The following is a 17,772-nucleotide window of genomic DNA, read 5'->3' on the forward strand; positions in this document are numbered from 1 at the left end:
CACTTACCACTACTGTGATCAAGCCATGGTAGTATGATGACACGTCCGAATATGCGTGTAAACCGCAAGTGCACGGGTGTCGAAGTAATAATTACCCCGGTGAGTGGGTAGTCGAATCCACAAGGAACAGGGCTACTAGTACTAACTTCTTCTCTGCTTTCTAACCGAATGATAAATGGAAAGGTGTGGTGATCTAATGTGCAAAGAGATGAACACCGGAGACGAATATGCAAGGGTAAAATGGAAGGAGAATCTCAATCAGTAAAAGTGGGATATTCGGGCAATGCTCCCCCTAGGATTCAGGTATTAGGTACCGGATAAGCAAAGTGTTTCTATGATGAGTAAGTTAAGTCGTGGAAATCCAAACATAATCGGGTCTATCTCTAGATCACCGATACTAGTCCCCTACGAGGTCCCGGTGGAGAAATCGCTCAATCTCAACACCTCACACCACATATGACCGCAAAGCACTCTAAGGGATTCCAAACGTGTATCCAATTCTTAAAGATTGATCCAACCCCTAATTCCCGTGAAGGATCCTAACCCCCTACAAGGTCCCGGCGGAGAAATCGAGCAATCTCACGCCTCCCACCAAATATGGTTGCATAGAGTTTAGGGAATGGAGATAGAATACACCAATCGGAGGGGAAAGGGGACACTTCACTATCTCATGACTCACCCTCTCAATCCTCTTCAATCTTGAGGTTCTAACCCTAATGGAGATCTCTCTCCCACCAAGGCAACAAATCATGCAAACCAAATAACCATAGGATCAATAAGGCAAGCAAGCATTAAACAATCAAGAATGAAACTTAAACAAACTCAGATTAAATAGAAACACAAAGCAAATCCACAAAAGATGAGAATCCTAGGGTTCACAAGCCCAAATACCCTCTAAGTGGTACTACTACAGTGAAATTGCTACAGTACTGCTACAGTGAAATTACTGCAGTATTTTTTTTCCAAAAACGCGATCCAAACACTCTTCTCTTAAGGCCACATGTCCGGGCACACGTCCATGTGGTAGGCTATAAAACTTTTCTTCATCGACGTATCTTTGAGAGGTCTTGCAATCTTCACAAAGAGAAGGAATATGAAGATGTGGCTGCCTTTGTGCCCTTCCAAATAGTGAATTGACTTGAATCTTCTTGGAAGTTGGCACACATCTCCACGCTTTATGAACCGCTCTCGTGTCTTGATCCTTGGATTGAACAAGAACTCCCAACATTGTGTCTTTATAGCCTATCTTTTGCTTCCTTTTTTTACTCTTCAAGGCATTCACAACCTATATGCATAAAAAGAACACCAAATACACAATATGAGACATAAACCATAGTAAAAATGATGCTCAATGCATGTAAAACATATATAAAAATATGTCTACTCAAGCACTTATCATATGAGCTCACTGGTAGCAATATAAAGCCATAACGCCCAAAGGCCATGCCAGGACGCAACTTGGAACCCAAGCAACAACTTACTCACAACGAGTATCACAACGCCCGTGGTGAGGCCGTGGCGGAGTCGATTACTATAAATACCCCATTATTCTCTAAATTCAGGGAGACTCTTTTACCGAAGAAGCTAGAACGGCTAGATTTCTAGAGATCTGAGGGGTGGGAGACAGTGTTGCTTCCATATTCCAACGGATTTTTGCAGATTTCTCAAGATTACGTCAATGAGAATCATCAGAGAAGATCATGCATGACAAGCATCTTCAAAGGTCATCAACAGAGGGGCATAAGTAACCCACGTTATCAGACAACCTTGGGATCCTCTAACCCCCATCATCGGAGAACTATTGGAGGGAGTTAGTCTAGGAATACATTAAACATTTATTTATTCTTTATTTGGTCTTGTGGTTTTCTTGTGCTTTGATGCTTTACTTGTTATAATCCATAAGAACCTTATTCGAGGGGAATTGTATGTCGAGGTCCCTCGGTTATTATTTATGAATATTGATTGATTAATACAAATTGTTCTAGTTTTCGTAATCATTGCATGTTCTTAATTGATTGTTACATGTTGATGTGGATGAGGAGGATATGCCCCATATTGATGACACCCATGCCATAATAGATCTATGCATGTTCTAAGAGGTTAGGCATAGCTAAGTTTTCATATTAGGGATTGATTGTCCCTTAGGCTTAGGGTTTGATTGGTTTCTTCTCGTGGAATTCCCGTACTTAAGGCAAACATAGGAGGCTGGGATGGAAGAGATTTCATCTTAATTTCCTAGTGATTTAGACCTAGTCACCATGGTAGTGGGGCTAGTAGGCTTTTGAATTCAATTAACACTTAACGCCTATCATAATTAATAATCAAGATACTTATAGTACATACTCCCAACTCCTTCTAAGTGTGCTTAGCGTCGTGTCCAATTATATTGTTTAATAGTGTTATACAAGTAGAACTAAAGAAAGAACGTAAATGATTAGGCTATTGATTAAGTGAAAAGAAAGTAATAGGAGCCTCTCATCGTTCTTGGGGAAATACAACCCTTATGATCATCCACGGGGTATTACTTGATGACCCGTACACTTGTAGTATCACGGACTAATTGTAGTATTAAATACATACTTGCATGCTTATATAATTGCATAATTGAAACACCCATCACGCGTCCGTCAGATGTCAATAAAAATTACAAAAGAAATGCTCAAGGAAAACTTATAAGTACAACAAAAATATAAAAAGCAGGACACAAATGACTAATTTACAAATGCTTAAAGAAAATGAACATCACTGTGAAAAAAGTTCAAACTATAGAAAGTAGAATTTGTCCACCACAATATTTCTTGAAAATGGAATGAAGATTTAAAAAGGTAAACAGGACATTAGAAGAACACTTATAAAATTAAAAATAAATAAAACAAAGTCAAGCACCTAACATCATCCCTCAACAGGAAATGAGAGAGCAGCTTTAAGAAGATTACATTCTTTGCTATATTCCAACAGAAAATAAACACATAGCCAACATGAAAATGATTTACTTATTTGGTTTCTATATAAGTGCCAACATGCAAATGATTTACTTATTTGGTCTCTGTATATGTGAACCAAGCATGCAAGCCATTTAATTATTTGGTTTCTTTATATGTGAACTATAACTACGTGGATCAACAACCAAATTCAACAATAATAATTAAAAAGAAAAAAGAAAACAGGGTAACAATCATCAGATTTTGAACAATCTAGAGTAATCAGTCAAATTTTCCATATGTATTGCATCTTTTATGATTGTTAGTAAAAATAAAAATGAAGTAATCATTCAAAGAAAAATCCAAATATCATTAAATTGAACAATCTTAAAGTTATCATGTGTCAATATGATCAAAATCAACTATCTCAAGTAACAAAACAACCAATTGTGTCAAGTTCTACCCAAACACAAACATATCTCATTGCATCTCCCAGCCTTATTAATTTTTACAAGAAACTAAAACCATGTGGATCAACAACCAAATTCAGCAATAATAAAATAAAAAAAAATACTAGGGTGACAATCATCAAATTTTGAACAATCTAGAGTAATCATGTGTCAAATTTTCCGTATGCATTGCATCTTTTATGATTGTTAGTAAATTACTTCATTCAAAGAAAAATCCAAATATTATCAAATTGACCAATCTTAACATCATCATGTGTCAATATGATTAAAATCAAAAGTGACAAAATAACCAATTGTGTCAAGTTTTCCCAAACGCAAACATATCTCATTGCATCTCACTATTTTATTAATTTTTACAAGAAACATGACACAATCATGGAAATGATGTACTTATTTGGTCTATACATATGTTAACTTCAACCAACAATAGTAACAAATAAACATCAACAAAGCACTGTAAACATGAAGTAAGGCCAAAGAAAAAGTCACACACATGACATCAAATATTATACTTCTCCACTACCAAGGACCACAACAAAAGAAACAACCCCTTTCAAATATGGTTAGAACAGAACAATAATATAATAGGAAACCCATCAAAGGACATATTCAAATAGTGTTTCCTTCTTACACCCAACTCTCAATTTCAGACCATAAACCTTGAACAGCACATACAACCCTCCTAATATAAGCCCCACTAATTTTCAGCTACAAAACCTTAACTACACATGTAAACCCTAGTTTCATTTCCTTCCAAATATGAAATGCAGAGTGAAAAAACAGTGCACCAAGCAATTAGGAGGGTCATGGTTTCACAAGAACCACTTACAGTACTCCGGTGGTTCTTCATTTGTCCGATGTATCACCCAATTCATCTCCATCACACGGATTAAACTTCGCTCTCGTCCTCACACACAGATGTCGTGGTTCCTCGTCGTCCCATTCCTCTTTCGTACAGGCTCTCTTGATGAAACCAGATTTGTATCCTTTCTTCTTTCCCTCCTTTTTCCTCTTGAGAAGAGCGATGCTGGTGTGGAGAGTTTAAGATGAAGGGGCATTTATTAGTTGACGTGGAAGCCATCTGATGTGTCCACGGTCAGCTGACTCAGACTTTCCGGCAGCCACGTGAGCAATTGGGGGTTGAAAACTTTTGGGTGACTGCCTGGCAAAAGCAAATTAAAGTTCAATAATTATTTTAATGCAAATTAAAGTTCGATGACTAAATTGAAAATAGGTCAAACTTGAGTGGCCTACTAAAAAATTTACTTAGATGTGTTGTCTTGCTCTAGTTTTGGGTGCTTTTTATAGTGAAAATATTGGGTAAACCACACAAATAATCACTAAACTATAGGGCTATTCCTATTTTGGTCACTAAACTTTAAAAAATTCTATTTGGGTCACTAAACTTTAATTTTGCTTCCAATCAAGTCATTCGGGAGAACGCCGTTAACGGCATCCTGACGTGGCACACCATGTCACATATTTTTTGCCACGTCAGGGAACTCTAAAATTTATTATTTTGTCTCAACTTTGAAATCCCTCCCCACTTTCCCCTTTCATTTTTCTTTCCCCGACCTAGACATCAACCTTTACTTTCTCTGAAGGCTTCCTAACCAGCAAACCCTAATGGCCGCTAGTAGTGAATCCGGCGATCAACGAAATAGTCACCGACAAGATAGCAAGACTGGTAGCCGTGCAAGTGAGGATGTGGAGGTAGGTGCATTTACTTTAATGTTGTTAAAAAAACTTGAAATGGAAGGAAATTAACTTGATTTTGTGCATGATTTCTCCATTAAATTCAGAATGTTCTTCATCTTATGCACTTCTTTTTTCCCTAGTTGTCTATCTTTGCTTCTGTGGTTGTAATATAAACTTGAAATTGAAGGACATTTTCTCAAGATGGAGAAATTAGTGAATGAAATATTTTCATTCACTAATTAGAGCCTGAAAAAATGATTGTTTCTTATAGATGATCTTTTATAGTTTGTATAATGCTTGTATTTTGTAAATACTCAGCTTTAGTTGGCAGAGAAGAATGAACAAAGAAAAAAAAATCATGGTTTAGAGATTTGTTTTTGGGACCCACTAAAGATGTGTTTAATTTCCTTTGTTTTTTGTCTGGCCAATGGAGATTGAAATGAATGGGAATCTGAGGGTGAGACCAACTTAACTGATTCTCATTTATCAATTGTTGTAGGATTAGATTGGCTAATGAATGAATGAATATCCTTATAATGATCTAAAGAGTTCGATGCTTATAATGAAACATTAGCATCCTTGTAGGAGTGGGGGCACTAGGACCACCAACCAACCTTGAGACATGAGTTGAGTGGTGAAACATGAGTTCCGTGCTGGAACTTGGGTGTGTAGAGAATGGCTTAAAGGGTTATCTAATAATTCACATTATTTAGAGTTAGTTGATATTGTTGTCATGGCTGACATCAGGCTAATATAGATCCATTAAGCTAGGCAAGAAGGAAAGCTTCATGGAAACTGGATTTTTGGTTTTTTAATGAATCAGTAGAGAAAAAGAAAATAGTTCTTCTGGTTTTACATCAACATATAGACAACAGAAGACTTATTCAGGCATTGTATCTTTCGGGCTACTACAAAATAATTGTTTGAATAATTGGAGTTTTAACAATCCAAATCAAGTGATAGTTAAATATTTGCAACTCTTTTGAAAGGTTTACAATGGAGAAGGAAAACAACAAATATTTCATTTCATATCAGGCCTTCGAAAAATTAATAGTCCAGGAAGTGTCCTTCAATTGAAAAAATGTTTCAAGTTTATGTTACAACCATAGAAACAAATGGAGCTGATGAAGAACATTTTTTTTCTTTGTATTCTTAATGGGTTCTTATGTTGTATGTTGAATGCTTTTTAATGAGGGCTTCCATGTGTTTTATTCTTAATGTGTCATGTGATGAAAAGTGTTTTACTATGCTTCCTTTGTCAATTAGTGCACAATTTTTTGTTTTGAAATGTGACAGGTTGAAGCAGTTTATGATGATTTAGGGTTTGACAGCAGAATGTCTGACAATGATAGTTCTGACTTTGAATTTCATGAAAGCGATTATGATATGGAAGATAATGATGACCAAGTCTTTGATGTCAATGTTGATTTAGGGGTAGAGTTAGATATGTATGGTGTAGACTCCAAGAGAGATACCAGGGTTGATTTTGAGGGTGTCCATGAAATGTATATGAATGAGGACTCAGAGTATGAGAATTCAATGTCTTTACATAGTGCAGATGAGTCCGACGACTTATGTAAAAGCTCCAAAAAAAAGTGGAAAGAGTTTAATAATCAGACAGACATTGAAAACCCAATATTAGATAAAGGATTGGTGTTTTCCAGTAGAGAGGCACTAAAGGAAGCAATTAGACAATATGGGAGAAAAAATAGATGCAATGTGAAGCTTGTGAGAAATGACAAAAACAAAGTTAAGGCTATATGTCGAGAAGGCTGTACATGGGTGTTGTGGGGATCAAAATTGAACCCTTCTGATGAATTGGATGGTACCTGGCAAATCAAAACCTATATCAGTGAGCACACTTGCGCCAAGGAGATGAAAAATAGATACGTAACATCAAAATGGATGGCAAAGCACTATCTCCACAAGTTTGTCAGTGACCAAAATTACTCCATCAGCTCGCTTCAACAACATGTAAGAAGGGATTTCAACTTGTTTGTGCCATTGAGCAAGTGCCATAGGGCTAAACTTGCAGCACTGGACATGGTCCTAGGGAACGCTAAAGATCAGTATGGAAAAATTTATGATTATTTGGGGACCTAACCAATTGAATAATGTGGAAAACATGGAACCTATTTTACCTCCTGTGCTCAGAAGGCCTCCTGGAAGACCACACAAGAACCGAAGGAAGGAAGCAGATGAAATAAGTGGAAGTCAATCCAAAGTTTCCAAGGTTGGAGTGAGAATGACATGCAAAAAATGTGGGCAGACAGGTCATAATGTTAGGACTTGCAAAGGGGAAGTGGGTGCTAACAACAAACCATCTAAATTACCAGTAAGTGCTATGAAACCTCTGTTAAGTTCAATTTTAATGGATTTTCTACTTTATTAATTGCCATTGCTTTGTGTTTTCTAGGTCAAAAAAGCTGGTAGACCTTATGCAATGCAACTTGCAAACCAACTTTCATCTAGAAGGGCACAATCAGGTGCAAGACAAGAGGTAATAATTGATCTAAATTACTTAGCCTTGTGTGACTTACTACTGTTAATGTGTATTTTTTTTATTTAATCCTCAGGAACATAATCCAAGTAGACAAAGTAAATCAACTCCACAAGCTAATGTGATTATTAGATGGATGCCTGATGTACAACCTTTTTACTCAAAAACCATTCCTCTTATTGTTGTTATGTTTTCTTTGATAATTTTCAGTACTAATGGTTTACATTCATGTGTGCCTATCTTCAGGGTATTTCACAAGTTGTAAGCCAGATTGAATCTCATATAATTCAAGGACCAATACAAGGGGTAAAATTTTTTCTTTTCACTTTATTGATTTCCAGTACTGATACTTTGTGTGAAAATTTATAGTTTGATGAAATTTTGAATTGTTGTATAGGGTTCTTCTCAAGCTATAAACACACAACAAAGTTTTGCAACTGGAGCTGGTTTTGAAAATGCATGTAGGCAACAACAAGGGAGACAAGTGCCTTCTAGGTATATGAGGGACTTGCCACAAGTTGGAAGTATGGACCAAAGAAAGAGGAAAGTGTCTCAATTTGATAGAAATGCAAAGAAACAACTCTCCAAGGGTGCACATTACCAAAAGGACTGCTATTGGGGAGGTTGCACACGCTGTAGAAGTCTTCAATAGACTTAGTTTTTGGAATTAGACTTGTCAAGTGTTTTCTTTTTTGTTTGGCTTTAACAAACCAATACATATGAACTTGGGTTTTTGTCAAGTTGTTGGAGACAAGGCATGTTTGCCAATTTTGTGCATCAACTTGAGTTTTGAATATAAATATGTTTAGTTATCAATACAAGTAACTATTGTACCAAAACCTTGTTTGTATGATTTTGTGAATGCCTAGTAGTTTTGGTGAATGCCATTTTTGAATATTCAACAGTTGATTTATTGAATGTATATATTATTTCATGCATTTACAAATACATCTTTACAAGAAAAATTGCATCTACAATTACAACCAAAACCTGGAAAAAAATTAGGGTAAACAACACAAATAGTCACTAAACTATAGGGCTATTCCTATTTTGGTCATTTAACTTTAATAAATTTCTATTTAGGTCACTGAACGTTAGTGACGTGGCAAAAACATGTGACATGGCGTGCCACGTCCAGGATGCCGTTAACGGCGTTCTTCCGAATGACTTGATTCGAAGCAAAATTAAAGTTTAGTGACCAAAATAGAATTTTTTAAAGTTCAGTGACCAAAATAGGAATAGCCCTATAGTTTAGTGACTATTTCTGTGGTTTACCCAAATATTTAGGTATGAGAATTTTATATGAAGGTAAAAAAAAAAAAGTTATTTAATAATATTTTTTTAAAAAAATTTGACGTTACACGTGGCCAGCTTGGACTGCTTGTTTGATGGTCATGATCTTCCACGGTTTGATTCATATACTACATTTAAGAGTTTATTTATTTATTTATTTATTTATTATTTTTATTATTATTATTATTAACAAAAGATCCACCATATTAATTTAAATATAAAGAGAAAGACAGCAATAGTTTATAGCCAGGCGTCCATTACAAGCTATATTTGAATATATAATATTAATAATGTTCACGCACGTTAATGTTGTGCAAATACGAGGAATTAATATCTCAACCAATTTAAACTTTCACATTCTGTAATTTGAGGTTTGAATCTAGTTCATTAGTAAAAACTTATACACCATACACTTTGGTGCCGATAGGCCAAAAAGTAGGGGCAGAGGGAGAGGGCCGGACTGTGGCCGCAACTCTATCGCTTGCGAACCCTCTCCTTTATCTCCTTTTTATTTCTCTCTCTCTAAGTTTTTTATTTTTTATTTTTAAAAATATCTCTATTTTTCTTTAGGGTTTTTAATTTTTATTTTTTAAAAAATATCAATTTTTTTACAAATTAATACCTATCGTCTAAACATAATAATCTTTTAAAAACAATATTTACAAAACTTTATTATTTGATCTACAAATATTTTATGAATTATTTTACATAGTATGTATAATTTTTCCCCAAAAATCTATGTTTAAGTTTTTAGTTTTTTACAAATTGGTTTATTTAATATGTAAATTATATTTTTGGTAGAGTTTTTGTAAAAATGTATTGTTTGGCACCCAATTTTCATAAACTAAATTATAAATTAACATATAAATAAATTTTAAAAAATTCTAAAAAAATTTTTATTAATTGAATATTTTTTTCCTTTTTGCAATTCGCTCCCCTACCAACTAGCAAGGAAGGGTGGGGGAGGTGGTGCTTGAGCACCCCTTGGCCCATCATATATATATTTATTTTTATATTATATTATATTATATATATATATATAAATTAAAATTTTAATCATTATAATTCATATGAAAAGTATTGCTTTTTTTTTTGAATTCTACCTCATATTATTTAAAATAAATTAAATAAAATTAATAAAATTACTATATTAAATAAATTTGATGTTGAGTGATAATAAATAATATGGCTAGCCAAACATAAATCCTCAAATATTTTTGTTTTTAAACTTTATATATAGATTTTTTTTATTGAACTTATCAATACATAATTATCAATATTTAGGATATTAATATAAAAATAAAAATAAAATTAGAATCCTAAAAAATGCAATTGCTATCGCAAAATCTCTCAAATAAAAAAACATTGCAGATCTCATGGATTGGTGACTTTTTTCTCTTTGATCAATTATCTCCAAGTTTATGTTTTATTTTCATTATAGGGATTTATCGTTTTTTTCCATTTTTTTAATTTTTGTGTGATTATTTGTTGTGTAAAAATATTTATATTTGTTGAATGATTGTTAGATATTAATTAAATATTTGTTTCGTTATGAAAATTATTGTGAAAAAATGTTATATACTTGTTGTGATTAATTATTATGAAAATTTTAATTATTCATTAGATTATTTGTTGAATAATTGTTGTATTTAATAATTGACTTATATATGATTTTGTTTAAAGTTGTTTTTTAATTGCAATAGTTGTTAATTTAGTGTTTAACTAGTTGAGTTAATCGCTAATTATGTAGATATGATAGCGGTTTTACACATAAACCAAATTTTTTAGATGAATATATATTTTATATTTTTAAAATTTTGATTATTATAATCTCAAGTTTGAATTAATAAAATTATTTAATATTTTAAAAAATTTAAAATTTAAATTCAACACCCCCTTAATTTTAGTTCTGATTGCCACAGCCCCTACCCTACAATCACTAGCTCGGTCCTGTCTATATGCCTAATACATCAATCAGGATAAATTAGTTAGGATTTTCTTTTTTCAAATGCATGTCATATTTATTTATTTATTTGTGTATTTGATGAAGTGGATAAGCCATAAATTTATTAAAATTGAATAAAACAACTACATTAAAGAGAGTATATAGTTCACTTGGTGTGGAACCTAACAAACGCAATAACCAAATTGACAACACTAAAAAAAGATAACAAGTTTGATAAGTAGAAAGAAAAGAGACCAACCGATAAAAAGAGAATGGTTGGAATGGGGGCGCCTGCAGTCAAAGTCGCTCTTCTACCCTATTGACAAAATGCAGGGATGGCCTACATCCCAGTAGTCAAATTTGGCACATGTTAATCAAGGTCACGCATCTCCTCGAGATTTTGAAGATTTGAGAATTATATGCTCCTCTTACATCCACCCAAAAAAAGAAATATGAGATTTATTTGTCGAATGATTGAAGTTGGAAATAAAAAATTGTAATTAAAGATTTTACCATATCTAACAAGCTAAATACGCTAAGTGATAGCTTTTGCTAGAAGAAACCAAGAGGCTTTACTAGAGTTCAGATTTTGAATCCAATCACTCTAAAAATTTTGCATTTTTTACTTTCTTTCACAAGACTAAAATTGCTTATCTGCCATCATGACTCAATTTTATTCCCTCAAACATACATTTAGGGCCCGTTTGGTGGACATGATAAGATATGGACGGATATGATATGAGGACTAGATAAGAGTAGGAAAGGATATGGGTATGATAAGCTCATATCCTATCATATGTTTGATGCGCACCGGATAAACCATTAGATAGCATTTTGTTATCATATTTTATGTTTGAAGCGGACCGGATAATGACATGATATGATATGAATGGTATGTAAATAAACAAAATTACCCTTTATAATATAGTTATATTTATATATATATATATATATTAAAATAGACTTTTTTGAATTTTTTCTTTAATGATTTACTTATCAGTATATTTTAAATTTTTTAAAAATAAATAATTTATAAATAATGTCCACAAATATATAGATTGCAATATCACCAACTTGCAAAAATTATAATCAATACCTATTTCAATGGAGAAAATCATAGACAAAATCATCAATATTAAAAAAAGTTAGAATAACAAACTCATTAATGGAAAATAAATAGATCACATCAAAATTAATTTTAAAAAAAATCATTAGACTAGAGAAACTAAAAATAAGACAAGATTAAAAAAATATATTTAGAAAAAAAAATAATATGCTCAAGCACTAAGATTGACAGATAAATCTTTTAACCACTCTAAATGCTCGGTAAAATCTTATTTAAAATAATGAAATTAGTGTTCTATCTGGTTGTTGACAAAATTCTTGTCCCAAGCATGTTTAAAAGATAAAAAAAACACAATGAAACCCTAGATAAAGGAGACAACCAAATAATATGTCCAAAAAGTAAATTTATTTTTTTATCATATCCTACTTATTTCTATCCTGACTCCCCCATAGGATTCATTATCATGTCTCCGGCATGATAAAGTGGGCCGATAAGATAAGACTATCATATCCTATTGGCACACCAAACAAAGGACAGCAGCAACATATGATTGTTTATCACATCCTATCGTTCTTATCATGTCTACCAAACAGACCCTTAGAGTAGCACAGAAACATAAAACAATATTATATGAAACTAGTCCACATTAGACAACTGAAACAAAAAAGCCAATATAGTATTTAATTAATTTGATAATTATTTTTCACAATGCTCTTGCCATTAAACCAAGTTACCAGAAAATATTGCAGTGAACCAAATTTCAGCAGCAATTCAATTTCTTCTACATAACCCATCCGGGATAAAATATTTCACCACATTCTCTTTGTTGAAGATAACTCCATTGCCTGACAGCATCAACACACCAAACCATTTCATGAAAAGTCCACATGCGGTACAAAATAAAAAACTATCCACATCCTGCTGATGTTAGCTTGTTATCTGCCTCGATTTGGGCAGACATTTGCAAAATGTGAGGGGTCACCACAAACATAGCATCTGCCAGAAACTCGCTCACCAGTGGCAGAGACAAAAGCTACACCATCAGTCTCGGTCGCCCTCTGCCCCCGACTGCGGCCACCTCTCCTTGAACTCGATGATGATCTACAGCTTCTCCCATGAGAAGCACTCTGTCTTTGAGATCCGTCATTGTTGCCATTATCTTCCCATCTGCAGTTCAAAAATAAATAAATAAATAAAGAATCTACTGCAGTCGATGTCTTTCTATCATGACAATAAAATAATATGAGAGACACCAAGAGAAAAAGCATGTCTGCTATATTACTTTTTTAGGCCCAGCAGACAACATAATTATACAGACACTACAACATCAGACAATCTTGTGGGATTCAAGTTGGCAAACCTGACAAACATAAATTTCTCATTGTGCGGAGTCCTTACATAAGAAAAAATGGAAGCCAATGGTTAAATCCACAGCATGCAAAGCCACCATGAATTTTACTACTTTCAAGGTGACATCACTTTGTTTTCAGAATTATACAGACTTCTATGGTATTGCAGCAGAAGAGAATTTCATTAAATACGTGCACACAAAATGAGATTGTATAATATAATACAGCAAAATAGATCAGATATGACTGAAATATGGAAACACAAAGTACAAACTTGATCTGATGTTTATTAAAAATATCTCCAGTGCTAGCGAAATTTATGCATGCTCATGCTTATGCAGAAACTATGAATAATTTGGCCATCAGAAATAGACATTCATAAGAAATTCAAGCAATTGAATAATAATTTCAAGGTCAACGATCCAAAAATGTAACAGAAATCTCGGTTTACATACAGAAAGAAGTCACAATCACGAGATTGGCAGGTGTAAAACTTCCTTCCTCGGTTATTTTCTGTGTTAGCAGTTCGTAATGTGCATGGTTCTCCGCAATGGCAAGATATTTGGCCTACAAGAAAATGCAGATTGTGAGAGTAGGTATCCAAGGATTTCGGGAGTTTCCATAGATGACAGTTGTAAGTCAGGACAACTACATCCAAGATGAGCATTTGTAAATCTATCAAATTAAATTTATTTGGGGCATGTTATATCTTTATTGAAATTATCAGATAATGCTAGCAAAAAAAAAAAGAAAAAAGAAAGAAAAAAACCAACAACATCAGAGGATTTCTGATTATGAATTTTGATGGGATCATCTTCCTCTTGCCAGTAAAAATAAGGTATTACTTAAACAATTATTTAATTTTATGGTTGAAATAAACACTAATACTAGGTAGAAAAGATAGCATTAAATTTACCATTGGAAGTTCAAGACTGGATTCTAGGGAGAAACCAGCACCCATGACAATTCTTAGCAGTTTACACTAATTAATGGCATGAGGTAAAGTCACTGTTGATTACCAGGATCATTTCTAGGGTTTTGAGATCTCCTAGAGTGAACACCACGTGCATGTGAGGTCAGAGATGGACAATCATTTGATGCATGACTTGTTTGTCTGCAATGTGCGCAAGAACGTTGCCTTCGATGTCCACTTTGTGAATCACTTGAAGGATAGGCAGCTCGCTGTGCTCTTGCTAGAAGTAACAGGAAAACAAGGATAGAAATCATCAGACATTTTGTCAATCTCATGCAGTAGGTAAGTTGAACTGCAACTAAAAGACAATCAAGGGCAAGAAATAACTTTGTCAAACACAACCTGAATTCGACTGTCTAACACCAACCTGACTAATATGATGTCTGCAAGAAAACATGATATGTGATATATATATCACATTTCATGTATAAATCAAGAATATATGCCTTTCTAGATGTCCAATTTGATGATTACTCTTTGAGATTATTCCATGCGGAGGACAATCAAGTCTAGGTAAAACTGCTGTAAACAATGATCATCAGGCCTTAATACACATAAAAAACTCATCCTCAACACTGATCACGAATGTACACAGATTCTGTAAGTTTTTGTATGTGTGCATTATGATACAGAAAGCATGATGAGTGTAAATTTCCAGTGCAAATAGCCATCATCTTGTAGACATTTAAAAAAAAAAAAAAACTTGTAGATATCATTCCGCAATTAAAATTTTGTTTGTGTTCAATACATGTGTGATGCTATATAGTTTACAACCTTTACTTGAACAACAATCATTTATCATTATAAATGTAGAACATGAGGCTGCATCCAATCCAGTTGGAATTTTCATCAAACAAATTTACTATAAAAACTCTACCGAAGCTGAGAAACTTTCTCCAAATGTCAAATATGCTCCTTTGTTGATTTTAGCTCTTCCATGTGCCCCCTCAGAGTAGTTAATATGTGTATGCACAAAAAATAATAATAATAATAATAATAATAATAATAATAAAATCAAAGTATTTGCAAATCAATCACGTAGCAAGCCTCTAGTAATGCACATAGGCATAACAAGAATGTACTACAGATAGCTATAGCAGGAAATCATTATAGAAAACTAAACATAAAAAGCTGAGCACCAGAACCTGAATGGCATGTCAAATAATTAAAAATGGGGCATAGGGTTCAAAGATCTCAGGGTTCTCTTAAACTTGAGTTATCCTAGATTAATCATATACTGGAAAGAACATTTACAGTACTATGATTTTCAAGGAAAAGTGAAGGGTCATATAGTATACAACATCAAGCATTATACTTTTTACATTGAAGATACCCAAAACAAATTTCTCAAGGAAAAGAAAATTTTTTCCAATAAGTCAAAATGGATAATGAAGACCCACATTCAATTGTTCAAGCATCCAATCAATTGCAAAACTTAATATACTAGGGCATAAATCAACATAGTGAGGCTATTTACATAAAAACGAAACCAGCTTTCATAAGTATTCTAAGATTATAATTATCATTGTTAGTACCATATCACACAGTTATATTCACTACCTGCAGATGAGTAATGACACAGTTACATATATTTGAGAGAGAACTTTTGCTTTCGATGGTATATAAATTACAAAATAATTGTGGTCTTCTATAGAACAATTTTTAAGGTATTATTGTTGTCAAAAATATATTGAGCTCTAATTAGATTACATATTCATAAACAGAGAAGAGGTTGAATTTCTGAGTTCATCTGCAAAGTATGCCATTTTAGTTTTCCAGAAGATGAAAATGGGAAAATTCATCAGGATCAAAAGAGGCACATTTATTTAGAGGAAGATAGTAGTGAGAATAGTCGATAATGATAGTTGAAGTGAAACAATCGTGAGAGAGTGCAAGTTCTTTTTATTGAATAGACAAGTGCTTGTAAGACTTGAAGGACTCAAGGATTGTGAGTTTAGCTCAACACTTGGGAACATCTAGAAATGCATTGTAAAGAATATTGCCTCTATCCACCACAAGCATAAAGGACAAAGCCTCAAGGTTAAAGAAGTTGAAGTATATCTTATACCAGACTGATGAGTGAAAAGTTTGTAGTTGTTTCATGACTACTTTGGATGAGTTCATAGCCTTTTGAGTAGCTTTTTTTCCCATGTTTTAATCAGGTTTTTGTATTATTTGTGCGTTTATTCTACCAAAAACTCTCTTGATGTATTTCAGTGCAAATGGAGAAAAGTTCCCAAGAAAAATATGGAGAGCAATTTCAACAAGTCAAAGCAACTAAAGAGAAGAAAATAAGCTCAAAAAGTGCCAAGAACAAAGCTAAACACAACCAAGGCATAGCCGTGTCCTGAAACAAATCCAAAATGCCTCTGCATTGTCAGATTTTTTTTGCACATATCTCACTCAATTGAAGTACAAATCAAATAATTTTTGTTGCATTGGAAAGCTGAGTCAAACTCTACAACTTTCATATTTAGCATTTTTCCTAACTCACAAAACTTGATGGAGTTTAAATTTCAACAAAGTGAAGCAGCCAGCAAAAGACCTCAGGCTTCCAACCCATGCTTGAGTTTATTAAACGGCTTTTAAACGCGTGCTAAACATATGCTTATTGTGTAACAAACTCAAAGAAAAGATTATAAAAGGTGGGAAAGGTTCAAATATAAGAAGTTTCTAGACCGAGGTCAAGCTTCCAGACTCCAGCAGTCATCCATTACCCAACTGAATCATTCCTAGAGATCAAGAAAGGAATCGAAGGAGAGAAAGGCTTGAGGGTGGAGATTCAAGCCCAAGAAGGGAAAATGATCAAGGATCATCTACTGCATGATGATGATGATGATGATGATAAACCTTGTTGATCTTTTTGTGTTTATCCTGTGATGATTTTGCTATCAGTACATAACAGACTTGTTGTTATTTTGGCTGTGTTTTGAGTAGCTTATGTGCTGCAGAGTTAAGGAAAATATGATGTTTGTTTGGTCTTATTTACTAGTTAGTGGTTGTCCTTAAAATTAGGAAAAGGCTGATACCAAGGTAAGATATATTCTTACTCTGTACTTTGTATATGATTGAAAGCATCTCAAATTTTCTACCTTTCTTTCTTCAGACAAAGACACCAATAAATGGTATCAGAACTTCTCTAATCTTAGAGACTGTGTCTGTGAGTTAAAGAAGAAAGAAAACTAGCAAGGCTTCTTCTCCCAAAACCTACAAACTCAGACTTCAAACCTTCATGGCTTCCAACAATACATCATCCCTTGCACCCCCCTGCTTCCAATGGTGAGAACTATCATGCTTGGTCTAGCAAGACAAAAGATTACTTGAGAGGCAATCCAACTCTAAATCAAATCAGAGCTCATCAAGAAAAAGAAGCGAAAGATCCAAGAGTTTTGTCTTATATTCATGCCGCACTTATGGCTTGTGAAACACCAAAAAACCCTTACGACAAACTCAAGGAGATGTACATGGGAAGTGAGAAAAAAAAATCAATTCTTAATTCGAAGGGGAAATTCTAAGTTTTGAGAATGAAAGACAATGAAACCATTAAAGAGTACACA

General features: G+C 33.6%; 1 protein-coding gene across 3 annotated transcripts in view; it reads right to left on the reverse strand.

Moving 5' to 3' along the window:
- Nucleotides 1-12,548: 12,548 nt before the first annotated feature.
- The window catches only part of LOC120255608 (DNA topoisomerase 3-alpha), a 47,138-nt gene continuing 41,914 nt past the window's right edge, over nt 12,549-17,772 (reverse strand). For 2 of the 3 annotated variants that reach the window (XM_039263405.1, XM_039263403.1), the window contains 3 exons: nt 14,262-14,435; nt 13,698-13,809; nt 12,549-13,060 (listed from right to left, as the gene is read on the reverse strand). In XM_039263405.1, the coding sequence (XP_039119339.1) occupies nt 12,829-13,060; nt 13,698-13,809; nt 14,262-14,435 (518 nt within the window). In that variant the 3' untranslated portion in view covers nt 12,549-12,828. Of the gene's footprint in view, nt 13,061-13,697; nt 13,810-14,261; nt 14,436-17,772 lie in introns of those variants that run through there. The other variant, XM_039263406.1, reaches the window with a different exon arrangement.

The sequence above is a fragment of the Dioscorea cayenensis genome, unplaced genomic scaffold, assembly GCF_009730915.1.
Source record: "Dioscorea cayenensis subsp. rotundata cultivar TDr96_F1 unplaced genomic scaffold, TDr96_F1_v2_PseudoChromosome.rev07_lg8_w22 25.fasta BLBR01001105.1, whole genome shotgun sequence".
NCBI classification, from domain to species: domain Eukaryota; kingdom Viridiplantae; phylum Streptophyta; class Magnoliopsida; order Dioscoreales; family Dioscoreaceae; genus Dioscorea; species Dioscorea cayenensis.